This window comes from Dendrobates tinctorius, unplaced genomic scaffold, assembly GCF_039654945.1.
Source record: "Dendrobates tinctorius isolate UK_male_01 unplaced genomic scaffold, ASM3965494v1 ptg000120l, whole genome shotgun sequence".
NCBI classification, from domain to species: Eukaryota; Metazoa; Chordata; class Amphibia; order Anura; family Dendrobatidae; genus Dendrobates; species Dendrobates tinctorius.
The window spans coordinates 46,045,120-46,061,505 of NW_027361788.1; the positions used below are offsets into that span (position 1 = coordinate 46,045,120).

Below are 16,386 nucleotides of genomic sequence, written 5' to 3' on the forward strand. Positions count from 1 at the left end.
CTATAGAGATGACACATGGCATGGAAAGCATCATCCATGTGATGTAAGTTGGAGGAATTACAATGGCTTTACAGTGATGTGAGTGTATGCGTTATGTTCCTCCCTTTATTATGACGCCGAAAATATATCTCCCATAAATATCAGATCCATGCAAACCCAAATATTCATCATTTCCCACTGGTTCCAAAGTGTCTCAGACATGCCCTTTAAACAGAAGAAGCTCTTGACTTGGAAGTGTACTTCTCCACCTCTGATAAAATGAATCCGAGACTTAGTGTCTGGCCCAAAGAGCAGATCTCTGCTGTAATGACCTGGTCTCTGCATGAGGGCCCTACTACAATGGAGGTTAAAATTTCAGCTGTTTGTAAATTCCTCAGTTATAATTACTCCCATATGTTCAATGTGAGTTTCTACTTAAATGGAGGTTGAAGTGTCATCTCTTTCTAACTTCCCTAGTTAAAATTTATTCCATATGTATGTGAGGGTGATATGTCCCCTCCCTGAAGATGTCTTTATGGATTTTAATTTATTTTAATTTTTCTCTATGATAGCCTCCATAAGAGCTTGGAAGTACGCTTAAACCAACTTATTTTCCCAGCCCGGAGTAGAAACCCAGCAGCACCTAACTCGCAGTTTCCATCTTAAAGCCATAAAAAAAGAAGTCTGTGGCCACCAGCTGTCCGGACTGCACCAGTTGGCTAGTCAGCAGACGTCCCTGCTATGTGTCATAGGGTCCATATCAATATGGCAGCGCTCCCCTGCCCTCATGTGCCTTGCACCACTCACTGCCATCTCCCTCCCATCATGATGAAAGCAAATTAATGCCACAGACTGACCATACAACACCATATAGTGCCAAAACACCGCACCCAACATCAATATATAACAAATCATAGCAGGCGACACCGGGCGTAAAATGGGAGCAACAGATTCCTCCACCATAGAACAGCTTACAGATGATGCTATGCCCCGGGCACGTTATTATGGTACAGGGGCATCTGGCCTTTGTGGAAGCATCAGTGATTGATACATTGTTTGTTATGGCCATATAGGTTGATCTAATGGCATATCTGCATAAGATAATGATGGAGCATAGTATAGCCGGCGTGTTATAGAAGGTGCAGGATCTGTGTCTGGTATATTATATTGGGGAATCTGTAGTTGGTATATTATAATGGGGCATCTGTGTCTGGTATATTATATTGGGGCATTTGTGGTTGGTATATTATAATGGGGTATCTGTGGTTGGTATATTATAATGGGGTATCTGTGGTTGGTATATTATAATGGGGCATCTGTGTTTGGTATATTATAATGGGGTATCTGTGGTTGGTATATTATATTGGGGAATCTGTAGTTGGTATATTATATTGGGGAATCTGTAGTTGGTATATTATAATGGGGCATCTGTGGTTGGTATATTATAATGGGGCATCTGTGGTTGGTATATTATAATGGGGCATCTGTAGTTGGTATATTATAATGGGGCATCTGTAGTTTGTATATTATAATGGGGCATCTGTGTCTGGTATATTATATTGGGGCATTTGTGGTTGGTATATTATAATGGGGTATCTGTGGTTGGTATATTATAATGGGGCATCTGTGGTTGGTATATTATAATGGGGCATCTGTGGTTGGTATATTATAATGGGGCATCTGTAGTTGGTATATTATAATGGGGCATCTGTAGTTTGTATATTATAATGGGGCATCTGTGTCTGGTATATTATATTGGGGCATTTGTGGTTGGTATATTATAATGGGGTATCTGTGGTTGGTATATTATAATGGGGTATCTGTGGTTGGTATATTATAATGGGGTATCTGTGGTTGGTATATTATAATGGGGCATCTGTGTTTGGTATATTATAATGGGGTATCTGTGGTTGGTATATTATATTGGGGAATCTGTAGTTGGTATATTATAATGGGGCATCTGTGGTTGGTATATTATAATGGGGCATCTGTAGTTGGTATATTATAATGGGGCATCTGTAGTTTGTATATTATAATGGGGCATCTGTGTCTGGTATATTATATTGGGGCATTTGTGGTTGGTATATTATAATGGGGTATCTGTGGTTGGTATATTATAATGGGGCATCTGTGGTTGGTATATTATAATGGGGCATCTGTGCTTGGTATATTATAATGGGGCATCTGTGGTTGGTATATTATAATGGGGCATCTGTGCTTGGTATATTATAATGGGGCATCTGTGGTTGGTATATTATAATGGGGTATCTGTGGTTGGTATATTATAATGGGGCATCTGTTGCTGGTTTATTACAGTGATTCACACTATAGGAACGGAGAAAAGCGCAAATAGGGTCTTATCTGGTAAAAAGAGTACAAAGGAATTAAAATTCTACTCACCTGATAAAGGAGAGGTATAGCGCATGGAATTATCAGTCAGCTGCTGCACATCCAAAGGTCAAACCAGTGACTGCCGAAACATATAGTTTAATGGAACTTTGTATGGATTTCGTGCGCTGCTTGACATAACACACAGATGCTCGTGCATTAAAAGATGGATGTTTTATTCATTTCCAAACGCGTTTCGAAGTATAAATCACTTCTTCCTCAGGGGATGGTATATTATATTGGGGAATCTGTGTCTGGCATATTATATTGGGGCATCTGTGCTTGTTATACTATAATGGGGCATCTGTAGGTATATTATAATGTGGCATCAGTGGCTGGTATATTATAATAGGGCATTTGTATCTGGCATATTATATTGGGGCATCTCTGGCTGGTGTATTACATTGGGGCATCTCTGGCTGGTGTATTATATTGGGGCATCAATGGCTGGTATATTATATTGGAGCATCGGTGACTGGTATATCATATTGGGGCATTTGTGGGTGGTACATTATAATGGGGAATCTGTGACTGGTATACTATATTGGGGCATCCATCTGTGGTTGGTATGGTATACTATAATCGGGCGTCAGTGGCTGGTATATTATATTGGGGCATCTGTGACTGGTGTATTATAATGGATCATCTGTGATGGTATATTATATTGGGGCATCTGTGGTTGGTATATTATAATATGGCATCTGTGACTGGTGTATTACAATGGGGTATCTGTGGCTGTTATGTTATATTGGGACATCAGTTGCTGTTATGTTATAATGGGATATCTATGGCTGGTGTATTATTATGAGGTATCTGTGGTTGGTATATTATAATGCAGTATCAGTGGCTGGTATATTATAATGGGGTATCTGTGTCTGGCATATTATATTGGGGCTTCTGTGCTTGGTTTATTATAATGGGGCATCTGTGCTTGGTATTTTATATTGTGGCATCTGTGGCTGGAATATTATATTGGAGCATCAGTGACTGGTATATCTTATTGGGGCATCTGTTGTTGGTACAATATAATGGGGCATGGGTGACTGTTATATTGTATTGCATCTGTGGTTGGTATATTATAATGTGGTATCTGTGTCTGGTACATTATAATGGGGCATCCATGACTGGTATATTATAATGGGACCTCTGTGCTTGGTACACTATAGAAGGGTATCTGTGGCTGGTATATTATATTGGAGTATCAGTGGCTGGAATATTATATTGGAGCATCAGTGACTGGTATATCATATTGGGGCATCTTTGGTTGCTACAATATAATGGGGCATCTGTGAATGGTATATTATATTTGGCCATCTGTGGTTGGTATAGTATAATGGGGCAACAGTTTCTGGTATATTATATTGGGGCATCAGTTTCTGGTATATCATATTGGGGCATCTGTGGTTGGTACATTATAATGGGGCATCTGTGGTTGTATATTATAATGAGAGATCTGTGTCTGGTACATTATAATGGGGCATCTGTGGTTGGTATATTATAATGATGTATCTGTGTCTGGTACATTATAATTGGGCATCCATTACTGGTATATTATAATGGGGCATCAGTGTCTAGCTTATTATATTGGGGCATCTGTGCTTGGTATGCTATAGAAGGGTATCTGTGGCTGGTATATTGGGGCATCTGTGGCTGGTACATTATAATGGGGCATCTGTGGCTGGCATGATGGGGCATTTGATCACACTTAGAGGGTACACGACCAGGTTCTTCTGCGCTGACCCAACTAAATCTTGGCCTCCACTTTTCTATTCCTCAGACACCCCCAATGTTCATTGCTTCGCAGAAGTGAACGAGCAGACTGGTGAGTGTGAGGACTACCTTGGGGAAGGAGTGTCTGACGTCGACTGCTGCCTTAACAACAAATATGGCTACAAGCTGCATGGTTCATCCTCGTGTGTGGGCTGCCGGTAAGAGAGACGTCTGCTGCTGTCAACATTGTCCTGGTTGCCCTTGGAAACAGTCTGCAGTTTAGCTCCCACCTGTAGTCAGACGTGCGATTTATTCTCTATTACTGACTCTGAGCTCCCATAATGCCCTATTTTTCTGTAACAGGAAACCAAATTTCAGGCTTTTGCTTTAGCTATGAATATATTGTGCTTGGACTGTCCTTTGCTCCATTCTTGTGTAGTTAATGAGATTGTCCCACCAATTTTTTTTTCTCATAGAGAAACAAGGACTGGCCCATAGCAGGAGGCCCAGGGTCTCAGTTGGTAAAATAAGGACTGTTCTGATGACCACCCAAAACCAAAAGGGAACCCTTACATTTTGGTGAAATTTACATAAAACTTGCCATCTTTCTGGACAGGGATAATGACCAAATTTATCCCCGTCCAACCAGGCATCAAAGAAGAAAATGATCTTTTCATGTTGCCATGAGGCCATCTTGTACCAGAAGGCCCAATATAACTTCTCTAGTACCTGCTGGTCCATGCCACACTCACACTGACCCTTTCCTATCCAGCCCAGCTGAGTGGTCCCAGTGGAGTGACTGGTCGCCGTGCACAGTCTCATGTATGGAAGGCGTTCAGCAGCGGCAGAGGGTTTGCATAGGAGAAGGCGACTGTCTAAAAGGAGAAAGCCTGGAAGTTCGTTCCTGTAGCCTCCAAGATTGCTGTCCCCGTAAGTTCTATTACACCGGATGCTGGGGTCAATATTGGGACATCACTAGATAGTGACTGCTTTCCCTGTAAGTTCTGTTTCATCGGGTGCTGGGGTTGGTATTGGGACATCTCTAGATTGTGACTGTTATCCCCTTAAGTTTTATTACATGGGGTGCTAGGGTTGGTATTGGAACATATATAGTTCACGGCCGGTAGAGGGCAAATTTCAAGGAGTACTATCCCTTTAAAAAAAAACAAAAAAAACTGTAAACACTCTCGGGAAGCAAAAAGTTTTTTTGGCCATGGCCACTCTTCCTAGGAAGCCGATTTTTACTGGAAGAAGGAGCTGGGTTTTGTCAGTTTTCAATATTTGTTTTGTGATTTAGGCAAACAAATCAATGAAAACTAGATGTGTATTTGATGAAGGAAGTACAGATAGTGCTTTGAAATGGTGCCCGGGCTGCCCCTTTAAGAGAGACTTGCCTGCTGCCCCTGCAAGACTTTCAACTCAGGATCCGTTTTAACTGTGGGTGCCTCTCAGGGGCCACTTTGGCCTCAGGGTCTGATTTGGTGGGTGGGGCCCCTCAGGATCCGATTCGGTGGCCTGGGCTTCTCAGGGCTTGAATTGGTGGCCGGGATCCCTCAGGGTCTGATTTTGTAGGTGTGGCCACTCAGGGTCCGATTTTGTGGGTGGGGCCCCTCAGGGTCTGATTTTGTGGCCGGGGCCCCTAAGGGTCCGATTATGTGGCCGGGACCCCTCAGGGTCCGATTTCGTGGTTGGGGCCCCTCAGGGTCCGATTTTGTGGGTGGGGCCCCTCGGTCCGATTTTGTGGGTGGTGCCCCTCAGGGTCTGATTTTGTGGTTGGGGCCCCCCAGGGTCCGATTTTGTGGCCGGGGCCCCTCAGGGTCCGATTTTGTGGGTGTGGCCCCTCAGGATCCGATTTTGCGGTTGGGGCCCCTCAGGGTCCGATTTTGTGGCCGGGGCCCCTCAGGGTCTGATTTTGTGGTTGGGGCCCCTCAGGGTCCGATTTTGTGGCCGGGACCCCTCAGGGTCCGATTTTGTGGGTGGGGCCCCTTAGGGTCTGAATTTGTGGGCGGAGCCCCTCTGGGTCCGATTTGGTTGGCGGGGCCCCTCAAGATCCAATTTGGTGGGCGGGGCCCCTAAGGGTCCGATTTGGTGGGCGGGGCCCCTCAGGGCCCGATTTGGTGGGCGGGGCACCTCACGGTCTGATTTGGTGGGCGGGGCCACTCTGGGTCCGATTTGGTGGGCGGGGCCCCTCAGGGTCCGATTTGGTGGGCGGGGCCACTCTGGGTCTAATTTGGTGGGCGGGGCCCTTCAGGGTCCGATTTGGTGGGCAGGGCCACTCAGTCTGATTTGGTGGGCGGGGCCCCTCAGGGTCCGATTTGGTTGGCAGGGCCACTCGGTCCGATTTGGTGGGAGGGGCCACTCTGGGTCCGATTTGGTGGGCGGGGCCACTCTGGGTCCGATTTGGTGGGCGGGGCCACTCTCGGTCCGATTTGGTGGGCGGGGCCCCTCAGGGTCCGATTTGGTGGGCGGGGCCACTCTGGGTCTAATTTGGTGGGCGGGGCCCTTCAGGGTCCGATTTGGTGGGCAGGGCCACTCTGAGTCTGATTTGGTGGGCGGGGCCCCTCAGGGTCCGATTTGGTTGGCAGGGCCACTCTGGGTCCGATTCGGTGGGAGGGGCCACTCTGGGTCCGATTCGGTGGGAGGGGCCACTCTGGGTCCGATTCGGTGGGAGGGGCCACTCTGGGTCCGATTTGGTGGGCGGGGCCACTCTCGGTCTGATTTGATGGGCGGGGCCCCTCAGGGTCCGATTTGGTGGGCGGGGCCACTCTGGGTCCGATCTGGTGAGCGGGGCCACTCTGGGTCCGATTTGGAGGCCAGTGTGGCTCAGCTTCCGATTTGTAGGCCAGGGTCGATCAGCCTCCGATTTGGAGGCCGGGGTGGCTCAGCTTTTGATTTGGCGCGCCGGCCCTTTAAGACTCATTTTGGTGTGCCGGCTCTTTAAGAATCACTTTGGCGCGTCGGCCCTTTAAGAGCTAGTTTGGCTCACTGGGCTTCTAAATCCACTTTGGCGCACAGTCTCTCTCAGGGGCATGCGTCATGTGATGAAGCTAGATTTGCATTTGTGCTGTGGGTTTCGCTTTAAGAGCTGATATTATCTGCCAGAAACTGTGTCCTGGGGACGTCATGTGACGTTCGTAGGCGTTGGTATAGTAACTGGGTGTGACTGCACATATCAATGAGCTTAACTGCCATTTAAATCGCCTCAGGGCATGTTTTCCCTGTGGCAACATTTTCCCATTGAAATGCATTGAGGAAAATGATTTTTCAAACGCAAATTGTGCAAAAACTACAAATCCGATCGACACGAAAATTACTTAGCACACCACTCATGGGCGCTGGCTTCAAAACGACACCTCAACGGAGTCTGTGCGTGTAGCGGTTCGGGCCGCATTCATTGCGGAAATCAACTGAATAATAATAATAAGAAGTTAGCAGCGTTCGGATTACAAGATCGTGCTTTCTTCAAACCACTATTAGGGTACGTGCACACGCTGCGGATTGCTCTGCGGTTCTGCCCTGCGGTTTATCACCTCTACAATGGAGGAGATGGCAAACCGCAGCGGAAACCGCAGAAAGAATTGACATGTCAATTCTTTCTGCGGTTTAAAAACCGCGCAGAAAAATCTGCACCGTCTGCACTGCGGTTTTTTATTCCCATAGGGAATCATGGTACTGTACACCGCAGCAAAATCCACAGCGTGTGCACACACCCTAATAAGTTAGCAGCGTTCGGATTACAATATAGTGGTTTTTTCAAAGCACTATAACTACACAGTGCAAGAGCCGAGGCCACGGCCTGAGTACACAGGACAAGTCCCACCCCTGGTCACCTGCAGGTCCAGATTTTGGCATTTTTTTTTCCTAAAAGCGTCTGTGACCTTTCACCATAAAGCGTTTGGTTTTTCTACACAATCACATATATTTGTGCTATCTAGGGCAGTGTGGTTTTTAGGTGTTTATCCTATATTTATAGGACTATTATATAGGAACTGTGGGTGTTATGTAGGGTCTGTGTAGTAGTATGTGGGGCATTGTAAGTCAGTATTATGTTAGCAGTGTATGGAAATATTATGTATACACTGTATAGAAATGTTATGTGGGCATTATATGGCAGTATTACACAAGCAATTTATGTGTTGTATTGGCATTGTATAATAGTTTTGTGTACGCACTGTATGGCAGTATTATGTAAGCAAATTACAGCATTTATGTATGCTTTATATGTTATGGGAAAAATCTCTCCCCATAATTCCCCCTCCCAACCATCGAGTCACTGCTACTGCTAACCTAAAGGTCCAAACAATGCAATAACTCTGTTTGAATTGCACGACTAATTTATGCTTGGGAGTTAGTTTATTCATCAGGTATAGTGCATACATATTATGTCTATAATTTTGCTCACTTAATACTGACATATAGTACCCACATAAAACTGCTATGCAAAGCCTGTATAACACATTTATGAATTGCTATTATACTATCATTGATAGTGGCTAAAAATGCTGCAATATAGTGTCTATATAATAGCTCCACCCAGTGCCCACGTATGTGTTAAATGAGCAATTTATTGGAGTACTATGTGGTTACTGTATGACAGTAGCATGTTGACACTATGTGACAGCTGTAATTTAGCAATGCATGGCAGTAGTATGTGGACACTGTATGGCTGTAGTATTTAAGCACTGTATGGCAGCAGCAGTATTTGAACCATTTATTACAGCAGTATGTGGACACTGTACGGCAGAAGTATTGAGCAATGAATGGCAGTAGTATGTGGACAATGTATAGCAGTAGTATTTAAGCACTGCATAACAGTAGTATTTGAGTAATACGTGGTAGTATTATGTGGACACTATCTAGAGGTATTATGTTGGCTAAGAAACATTAGATTCATTTTTTTTAACAAACCACCTGTTGGCTGTCAGTTGATTGAACAAAGGAATGTGGCTAATTAATGGCTTACCATCAGTGACATCATCATCCGTATGACAATGATGTCACTGTCCAGGTCTTAAGCTAAGGCTGAATTGGTAATGATTGATCTGATTCCACTCTCTGACCTCTGACCCATTGTATCCCTATAGAGGTCGGAGGCTGGTCCTCATGGTCCTCGTGGACCCAGTGCTCTGTCACGTGCAGGGTTGGACAAAGGCAACGCACCAGAGAATGCACCAACCCTCCGCCATCTTGTAATGCTGACTGCCTGGGTCACAGGGTGGAGACCGAACAATGTGACACTTACCAAATCTGTCCCAGTAAGTAACAGGACACGGCACACTCTACGGTAGAGTCTGAAATACGGAATGGGGTTCTCCAGCCTCACTACTTGGTGCTGAGCTGGGTGTTGGGACCCTACTGATGACCTGGCACAGAATTAGGAGAGACCCTTTAAGGACTAGCTCACTTTCAATATTACTTATCTTTTTTTTGTATCCGCAGCCCATGGTTCTTGGGGTACCTGGGGCTCCTGGAATCCATGTTCCTCCAACTGCATTAGAGAAGGTTCTGGGATTTTCCCAGTTCAGCCCCGCTATCGAGATTGTGATAGCCCCCCGCCCTCTGTGACCCCACCTGGAAGAGCATGTGATGGAAGTCGGCAAGATACCAGGGACTGTCGAGACCTTCCTTTTTGTGCTAGTAAGCTATTAAAAAATGGAACCTATCAGCAAGCTGCTTTTTGATCGATCTACCATTCCTTATAGCCATCATAATTCCAGTGACTTTAATAGCTGATTTGCATCCTATAATGATACCGCGCATCCTGCTTGCTGGTAATGTCCACAGTAAAATAGCACAAGGTGGTATAAAATACAGGACATGTGATTATGTGTCCTCTCCCTGCAGTTGATGGATTATGGGGAGCATGGCTGCCCAGTTCTGATTGTTCTGTGACCTGCGGTGTGGGGCGGATAACTCAAAAGAGGTCTTGTGACAATCCTGCCCCTCGTTATGGCGGAAGAGACTGCGTGGGATCTCCAGTCAGACAGTCCATCTGCAATACAAAAGTGCCTTGTCCCGGTAAGATCAAGATTTACAACCGGTAGACTGCGATATGATTGCGCACAGTAGGAAGCATCAAGCCTCTATTCACTGACAGCAAGCACAGATCATGAAAAGAAACAAAACCCCTGTGAAAAAAAAAGACACTGATTTTCTTGCCTTCCGCAGTTGATGGGCGTTGGTCCGAATGGACTGAGTGGTCGATATGCGGCGTTCTGAGCGGCGATTCAATTCGGTGCAAATCAAGTTATGGAAACCAGAACAGACATCGCGAGTGCCAGGGACAGAGATATGAAGGGAAATGGTGTGAAGGCAGCCGACGGGAAGGCCGGGCCTGCTACTACTTTGACAAGTGTAAGGGTAAGTGATTTCTGGATTTTTCTACAATATCCTCCAAAAGCCCCACTCTTTTCCTTCTACAGTTTGAAAGGTTTTTTTGTTTTTAAATGCAGCTGATGGATCCTGGACAGAATGGAGTGAATGGGGGCTGTGTTCTTCTCCATGTGGAAGAGCCGAAAAAACAAGATCTAGAGAGTGTGAGCCTATTTACCCCGATTTTCCGTGAGTAGTATGACATAAGACTATTCACGTCTATAAGGGGCAGTATTATAGTAGTTGTATTCTTGTACATAGGGGGCAGTATTATAGTAGTTATATTCTTGTACATAGGAGCAGTATTATAGTAGTTATATTCTTGTACATAGGAGCAGTATTATAGTAGTTATATTCTTGTACATAGGGGCAGTATTATAGTGGTTATATTCTTGTACATAGGGGCAGTATTATAGTGGTTATATTCTTGTACATAGGGGGAGTATTATAGTAGTTATATTCTTGTACATAGGGATCAGTATTATAGTAGTTATATTCTTGTACATAGGGGCAGTATCATAGTGGTTATATTCTTGTACATAGGAGCAGTATTATAGTAGTTATATTCTTGTACATAGGGATCAGTATTATAGTAGTTACATTCTTGTACATAGGGGGCAGAATTATAGTAGTTATATTCTTGTACATAGGGGACAGTATTATAGTAGTTATATTCTTGTACATAGGGGACAGTATTATAGTAGTTATATTCTTGTACATAGGGGGCAGAATTATAGTAGTTATATTCTTGTACATAGGGGACAGTATTATAGTTGTTATATTCTTGTACATAGGGAGCAGAATTATAGTAGTTATATTCTTGTACATAGGGGGCAGTATTATAGTAGTTATATTCTTGTACATTGGGGACAGTATTATAGTAGTTATATTCTTGTACATTGGGGACAGTATTATAGTAGTTATATTCTTGTACATAGGGGACAGTATTATAGTAGTTATATTCTTGTACATAGGGGGCAGTATTATAGTAGTTATATTCTTGTACATAGGGAGCAGTATTATAGTAGTTGTATTCTTGTACATAGGGGGCAGTATTATAGTAGTTATATTCTTGTACGGCCAAAAATATTTACCATAACCAGGTTCCCCGCATTATGTTCCCACATGCTTTATGCATCCATTAGCCCTCTGCGTCTGTACTGTTACACACTTAACATTATGGCTGGTCCATACAATCAGGGCAACTGTTACCACCCACCTTTCATGTCTCCCTTTTTTTTCCTCATAGACTGTAAGCTTGCGAGCAGGGCCCTCATTCCTCTTGGTATCTGTTATTATCTATGTGATTATTGTTATGCTGTAATGTCTATTGTCTGTAAAAGTTCCCTATGAAATGTAAAGTGCTGCGGAATATGTCGGCGCTATAGAAATAAAATGTATTATTATTATTATTGTACATACAGTAGGGGCAGAATTATAGTAGTTATATTCTTGTACATAGGGGGCAGTATTATAGTAGTTATATTCTTGTACATAGGGGGGCAGTATTATAGTAGCTATATTCTTGTACATATGGGACAATATTATAGTAGTTATATTAATTGTACATAAGGGGCAGTATTATAGTAGTTATATTCTTGTACATAGAGGGCAGTATAATTGTAGTTATATCCTTATACATAGGGGGCGGTATTATAGTAGCTGTATTCTTGTACATAGTGCCAGTTTTATAGTAGTTATATTCTTATACATAGGGGCAGTATTATAGTAATTATATTCTTGTACATACAGTAGGAAGCAGTATTATAGTAGTTTTAGTCTTGTACATAGGAAGGATTATTATAGTAGTTATATTTTTGTACATAGTGAACAGTATTATAGTGGTTATATTCTTGTACATAGGGGCAGTGTTATATAGTTATATTCTTGTTCATAGGGGCAGTATTATAGTAGCTATACTCTTGTACATAGAGGGCAGTATTATAGTAGTTATATTATTGTACATAGTTGGCAGTATTATAGTAGAAATATTCTTGTACACAGGGGCAGTATTATAGTAGTTATTTTCTTGTACATAGGGGCAGTATTATAGTAGTTATATTCTTGTACATAGGGGCAGTATTATAGTAGTTATATTCTTGTACATAGGGGCAGTATTATAGTAGTTATATTCTTGTACATAGAGGGCAGTATTATAGTATTTGTATTCTTGTACATAGGAAGCAGTATTATAGTAGTTATGTAGTTATATTATTGTATATAGGGGGCAGTAGTATAGTAGTTATTTTCTTGTACATAGGGACACATTATAGTATTTATATTCTTGTACATAGGAGGCAATTTTTTTTTATTAGTAAACATTCAACAAAGTGTAGTGCAGCGGTAGCACCCTAGGCAGTGATGAGGCAGTGACCCACAAAGTTCAAACATAAAAGTCTCTTTAATGTGTTATCTTCACACAGAAAGGTTCCAATCCACACAATTGCATCTAACTTCAGTGCATATTATCAGTGTTCAATTCACACCGAGATCATAGCACTACATAGTGCACGGCTTTGTATCACAGCCCCTAAACATGCCGGACTTCATCTTGTCCAGTTTCCATGGGCGACTGCACGCCGTTCCAATGTCTCACACTTACAGCCTCCTTTAGTCTCTTTACTCACGCACACAGCCGTACACAGTACTTGATATCCTCCGGATCGCAGCCGGGCACCATATCCATCTGTTTGCATCCGTTGCACACGCCAGTCTTTCTTCAGGCACAGGAACGGTCTACCTCCAGTTCACCTCTGGGCACAAGACATCCACATCCGATACCAGTCACCGTGGACAGCAGCACCACGGTGTATGCTGTGGGTTGCCAGCCCTCACTCTGGCCCTGACACACCTGAGACTCCCCAGACTCACTCAGCCCTCACTAACCCTTTCCTGCAGGGCTATTATCACAGAAACCTGTAGCTTTCAGCCACATGGAAAACCTGGGTCTGGAATGGAACAGATTGCAATCCTATCATACCGCAGTCTGTTTCCAACAAAACATCCAGAGCAGGTTTTCCGTACCTCTGCCTTGGACACTAACATGTCCAAGACTAACACTTACTGTTATTATCAGTCTGCATTGCAGTCACAGCTATACCCGTGACTGCCATGCACACCTATGGCCTTCATACACCTCCGTGCATATCCTGGGGAGACTACACAGCTTCACTATTGCAATCCCAGCTACACCTGTGACCGCAATGCATTCCCATAGCCTCAATATGCCTCCATGCGTTTACTGGGGAGAACACACAGTGCCCCCTAACTGTAACAGGGGTCACGGCATCACAAAAGGCAATATAAGTCCAATAATATAAAGTGTTAAAATACTATTAGCTCAAGTGCATTGCTCTGGAAACAAAAATAAATAAATAAAATAATAATAATAATAACCATCACAAATGGTAAATAAACATTAATCCATCTGTACATTCCTCCTTAATGTTTTGTAGTTTCTGTTCTTCCTCATCTCTAGACATTTTATACACCTCAGTTCTGACATGATCAGGTTCACTGCTGTCTGATGGAAGGGTTCACTACTGATGGAGACTCAGGTTCTCATATGCCAGTGATACTTTATGACTGTTATAATCAGATACAAGATCCCCTGGTTGATTTTACTTACAGTAGATGGTACACCATAGATGATATCTGGGTATTTTAGGGACTGCAATCTTGGGACTTTTAACTTGCAGTATATTTCTTCCCATATTTTCCTCCCACCCCAACACTCAGTTATAAAATGTGCCATTGTCTCTTCCTGCTGACAACCCAGAGGACACATTCAATCTGACACACTAAGATACTTTAGGTTACCCCAAATTTAAGGCTTCCCATGTAACAACAGCCAAATGATGTCAAAAAACTAAGTTGGGAACCTCGATGCATTGAGAAACCTCAGACTTTCCCGTATGGTGGTAGCTGTGCAGTCTCTCAGAGCAGGCTGTGCACAAAAGAAAGTCTGGCATATCCTGACATACAGGTCCTTCCTGGTCTTATTCACAATAAAACACTTCTATGCTCCCCATTTCTTCAGACACCTGAAACCATACTCAAGATACTGGATTTGATAGTCACCTGTCCATCTCCTCCTCTTGAGACTGCCACCTTGCACCCAAGACTCTGCAAAAGGCAATATCCAATCCTTGATACTATTTACCCACAAGGAACTAGAGTCCAGGTTACCAAGATTAACTTTCAGAAACATGGAGTCAAAGAAGGCCCTTGGATTCAGCATATCTAGCCCACCCTCTATCCTCTGCAGGTAAGTAATCCCTCTTTTCACTGGGTTAAACCTATTCCCCCACAAGAGCTGGAAGAATAGGCTGAGGAGCCTCGCCAAGAAAGATTCTAGCAAAGGAAAAATGACAGAGACATAAAAGAAGACAGGAACCAGGTAAGTATTCAACATAGTGACCCTTTCTCTGTATATCAGCCTCCAGTTCTTCCATCGCTGAACCTTTTGTGTTTACGGTTTCCAACTTTTCCTCCCAATTCAGTTTGGCGTTATCCTCCCTCCCGAATTTCACCCCTAGAATCTTAATATGGGTGAAGTCTTTGGCAAACTGTGGCAGATCAAAGCCTGTATCACAATCCAATGTCCACAGAGCTTGACTCTTCTCAAGGTTGACCAAAGACCCAGAGGCCTCCGAGTAACTTCTAATGGCCGCCGATGACATCTGCACCTCATGAGGATTAGATTTCACCAAGGCCACATCATCTACATAGGCGGCAACATTTAGCGGTAAGCAGTGGGTAAAACGGCACCCCCTGAAAGTCACACTCATGCATTGACCTAAAAAATGGGTCTATAGCAAAAACGTACAGGAGTGGACTCAGCCGGCAGCCCTGTCTAACCCCTGCCTCAACTCCAAAAAGACTTTAGCCAATTCACAAATTGTCCCAGAATACCGGAATACCGTACTTTGACAAAGTTGCTCACAGATAATCGTGACCACGCTGTCAAAGGCTTTAGCCTGGTCCAGACTGTCAAAATATCTCCCACAACTCAGTGCTTTACATATCTCAAACATCACCAGTATCGAGATGACTGCTCCAGAGATGTTTCGCCCTTTTACTGAGCCAAACTGAGAGCCTGCCAACAGTGACGGGGACAAACACACTCACCTAGAAAACAGGATCTTTGCCAGAATCATCCTGTCGACATTCAAGAGGCCAATTGACCTCCAGTACTTGATGTCACTCGGCTCTTTACCTTTAGACAGCAGAATTAACAAAGACACTCTCATGGATGGAGGCATCCGGTGATTTTGTAGACAATTTCTGTAAACATCCACAAGAATTGGAGCCAGGAGGTCTCTGAATTTCTTATAGAATTCTGCGGTTATACTATCTGGACTTGTTTCCTTTTTCAGATGTAACTTATCAATGGCCTCCTTAACTTCCTCTACTGTCAATTCTGCTGTCAAAAGACAAAAGTCCAGATCATTATCATCAGGCATTGGAGTTGCCTCCAAGAATTGAGTCATCTTGTCTTTATCCAAAAATTTCCCCTGAAACAAGTCAGTATAATAAGATCTCACGACCCCCAGGATGCCCTCAGGAGATTCCTGCAATACACCCTGGGAGTCGGTAAGACCTGTACCAATTTATTGGCCACCCGCTCCCGGCAATTGTCAAAGGGATCAGGTGCCTCTACAGTTCCATAATCCTGTTCAAGAACCAAGGAGGTATATCTACTGTACTGATACTGCCTTATCTCAGATTTCAGCCAGTAAATACTCTTTGTCATCCCCGCCCGCTGAATAGAGTGATTCTAATTCCTTACGCAGGAAGGCCATACTTACTCCTCACCTTACTAACTGTCAGTCTCTGCAAGAGAGATCTGATATCATTCTTGACATCCTCCCACCATTCAGCCATGTTGTCATAGAATTCCACGCTCGGCTCTGCAGATGACCCTGAACAAGGAAG

At 43.6% G+C, this 16,386-nt stretch overlaps 1 protein-coding gene across 1 annotated transcript in view; it reads left to right on the forward strand.

Annotated features, from left to right (window-relative positions):
• The window catches only part of LOC141046730 (properdin-like), a 32,276-nt gene that overhangs the window by 1,507 nt on the left and 14,383 nt on the right, over positions 1-16,386 (forward strand). The window contains exons 2-8 of the mRNA XM_073541360.1: positions 4,145-4,295; positions 4,850-5,007; positions 9,162-9,332; positions 9,517-9,714; positions 9,922-10,095; positions 10,246-10,437; positions 10,530-10,638. Coding sequence (XP_073397461.1) covers positions 4,145-4,295; positions 4,850-5,007; positions 9,162-9,332; positions 9,517-9,714; positions 9,922-10,095; positions 10,246-10,437; positions 10,530-10,638 — 1,153 coding nt within the window. The remainder of the gene's footprint in view (positions 1-4,144; positions 4,296-4,849; positions 5,008-9,161; positions 9,333-9,516; positions 9,715-9,921; positions 10,096-10,245; positions 10,438-10,529; positions 10,639-16,386) is intronic.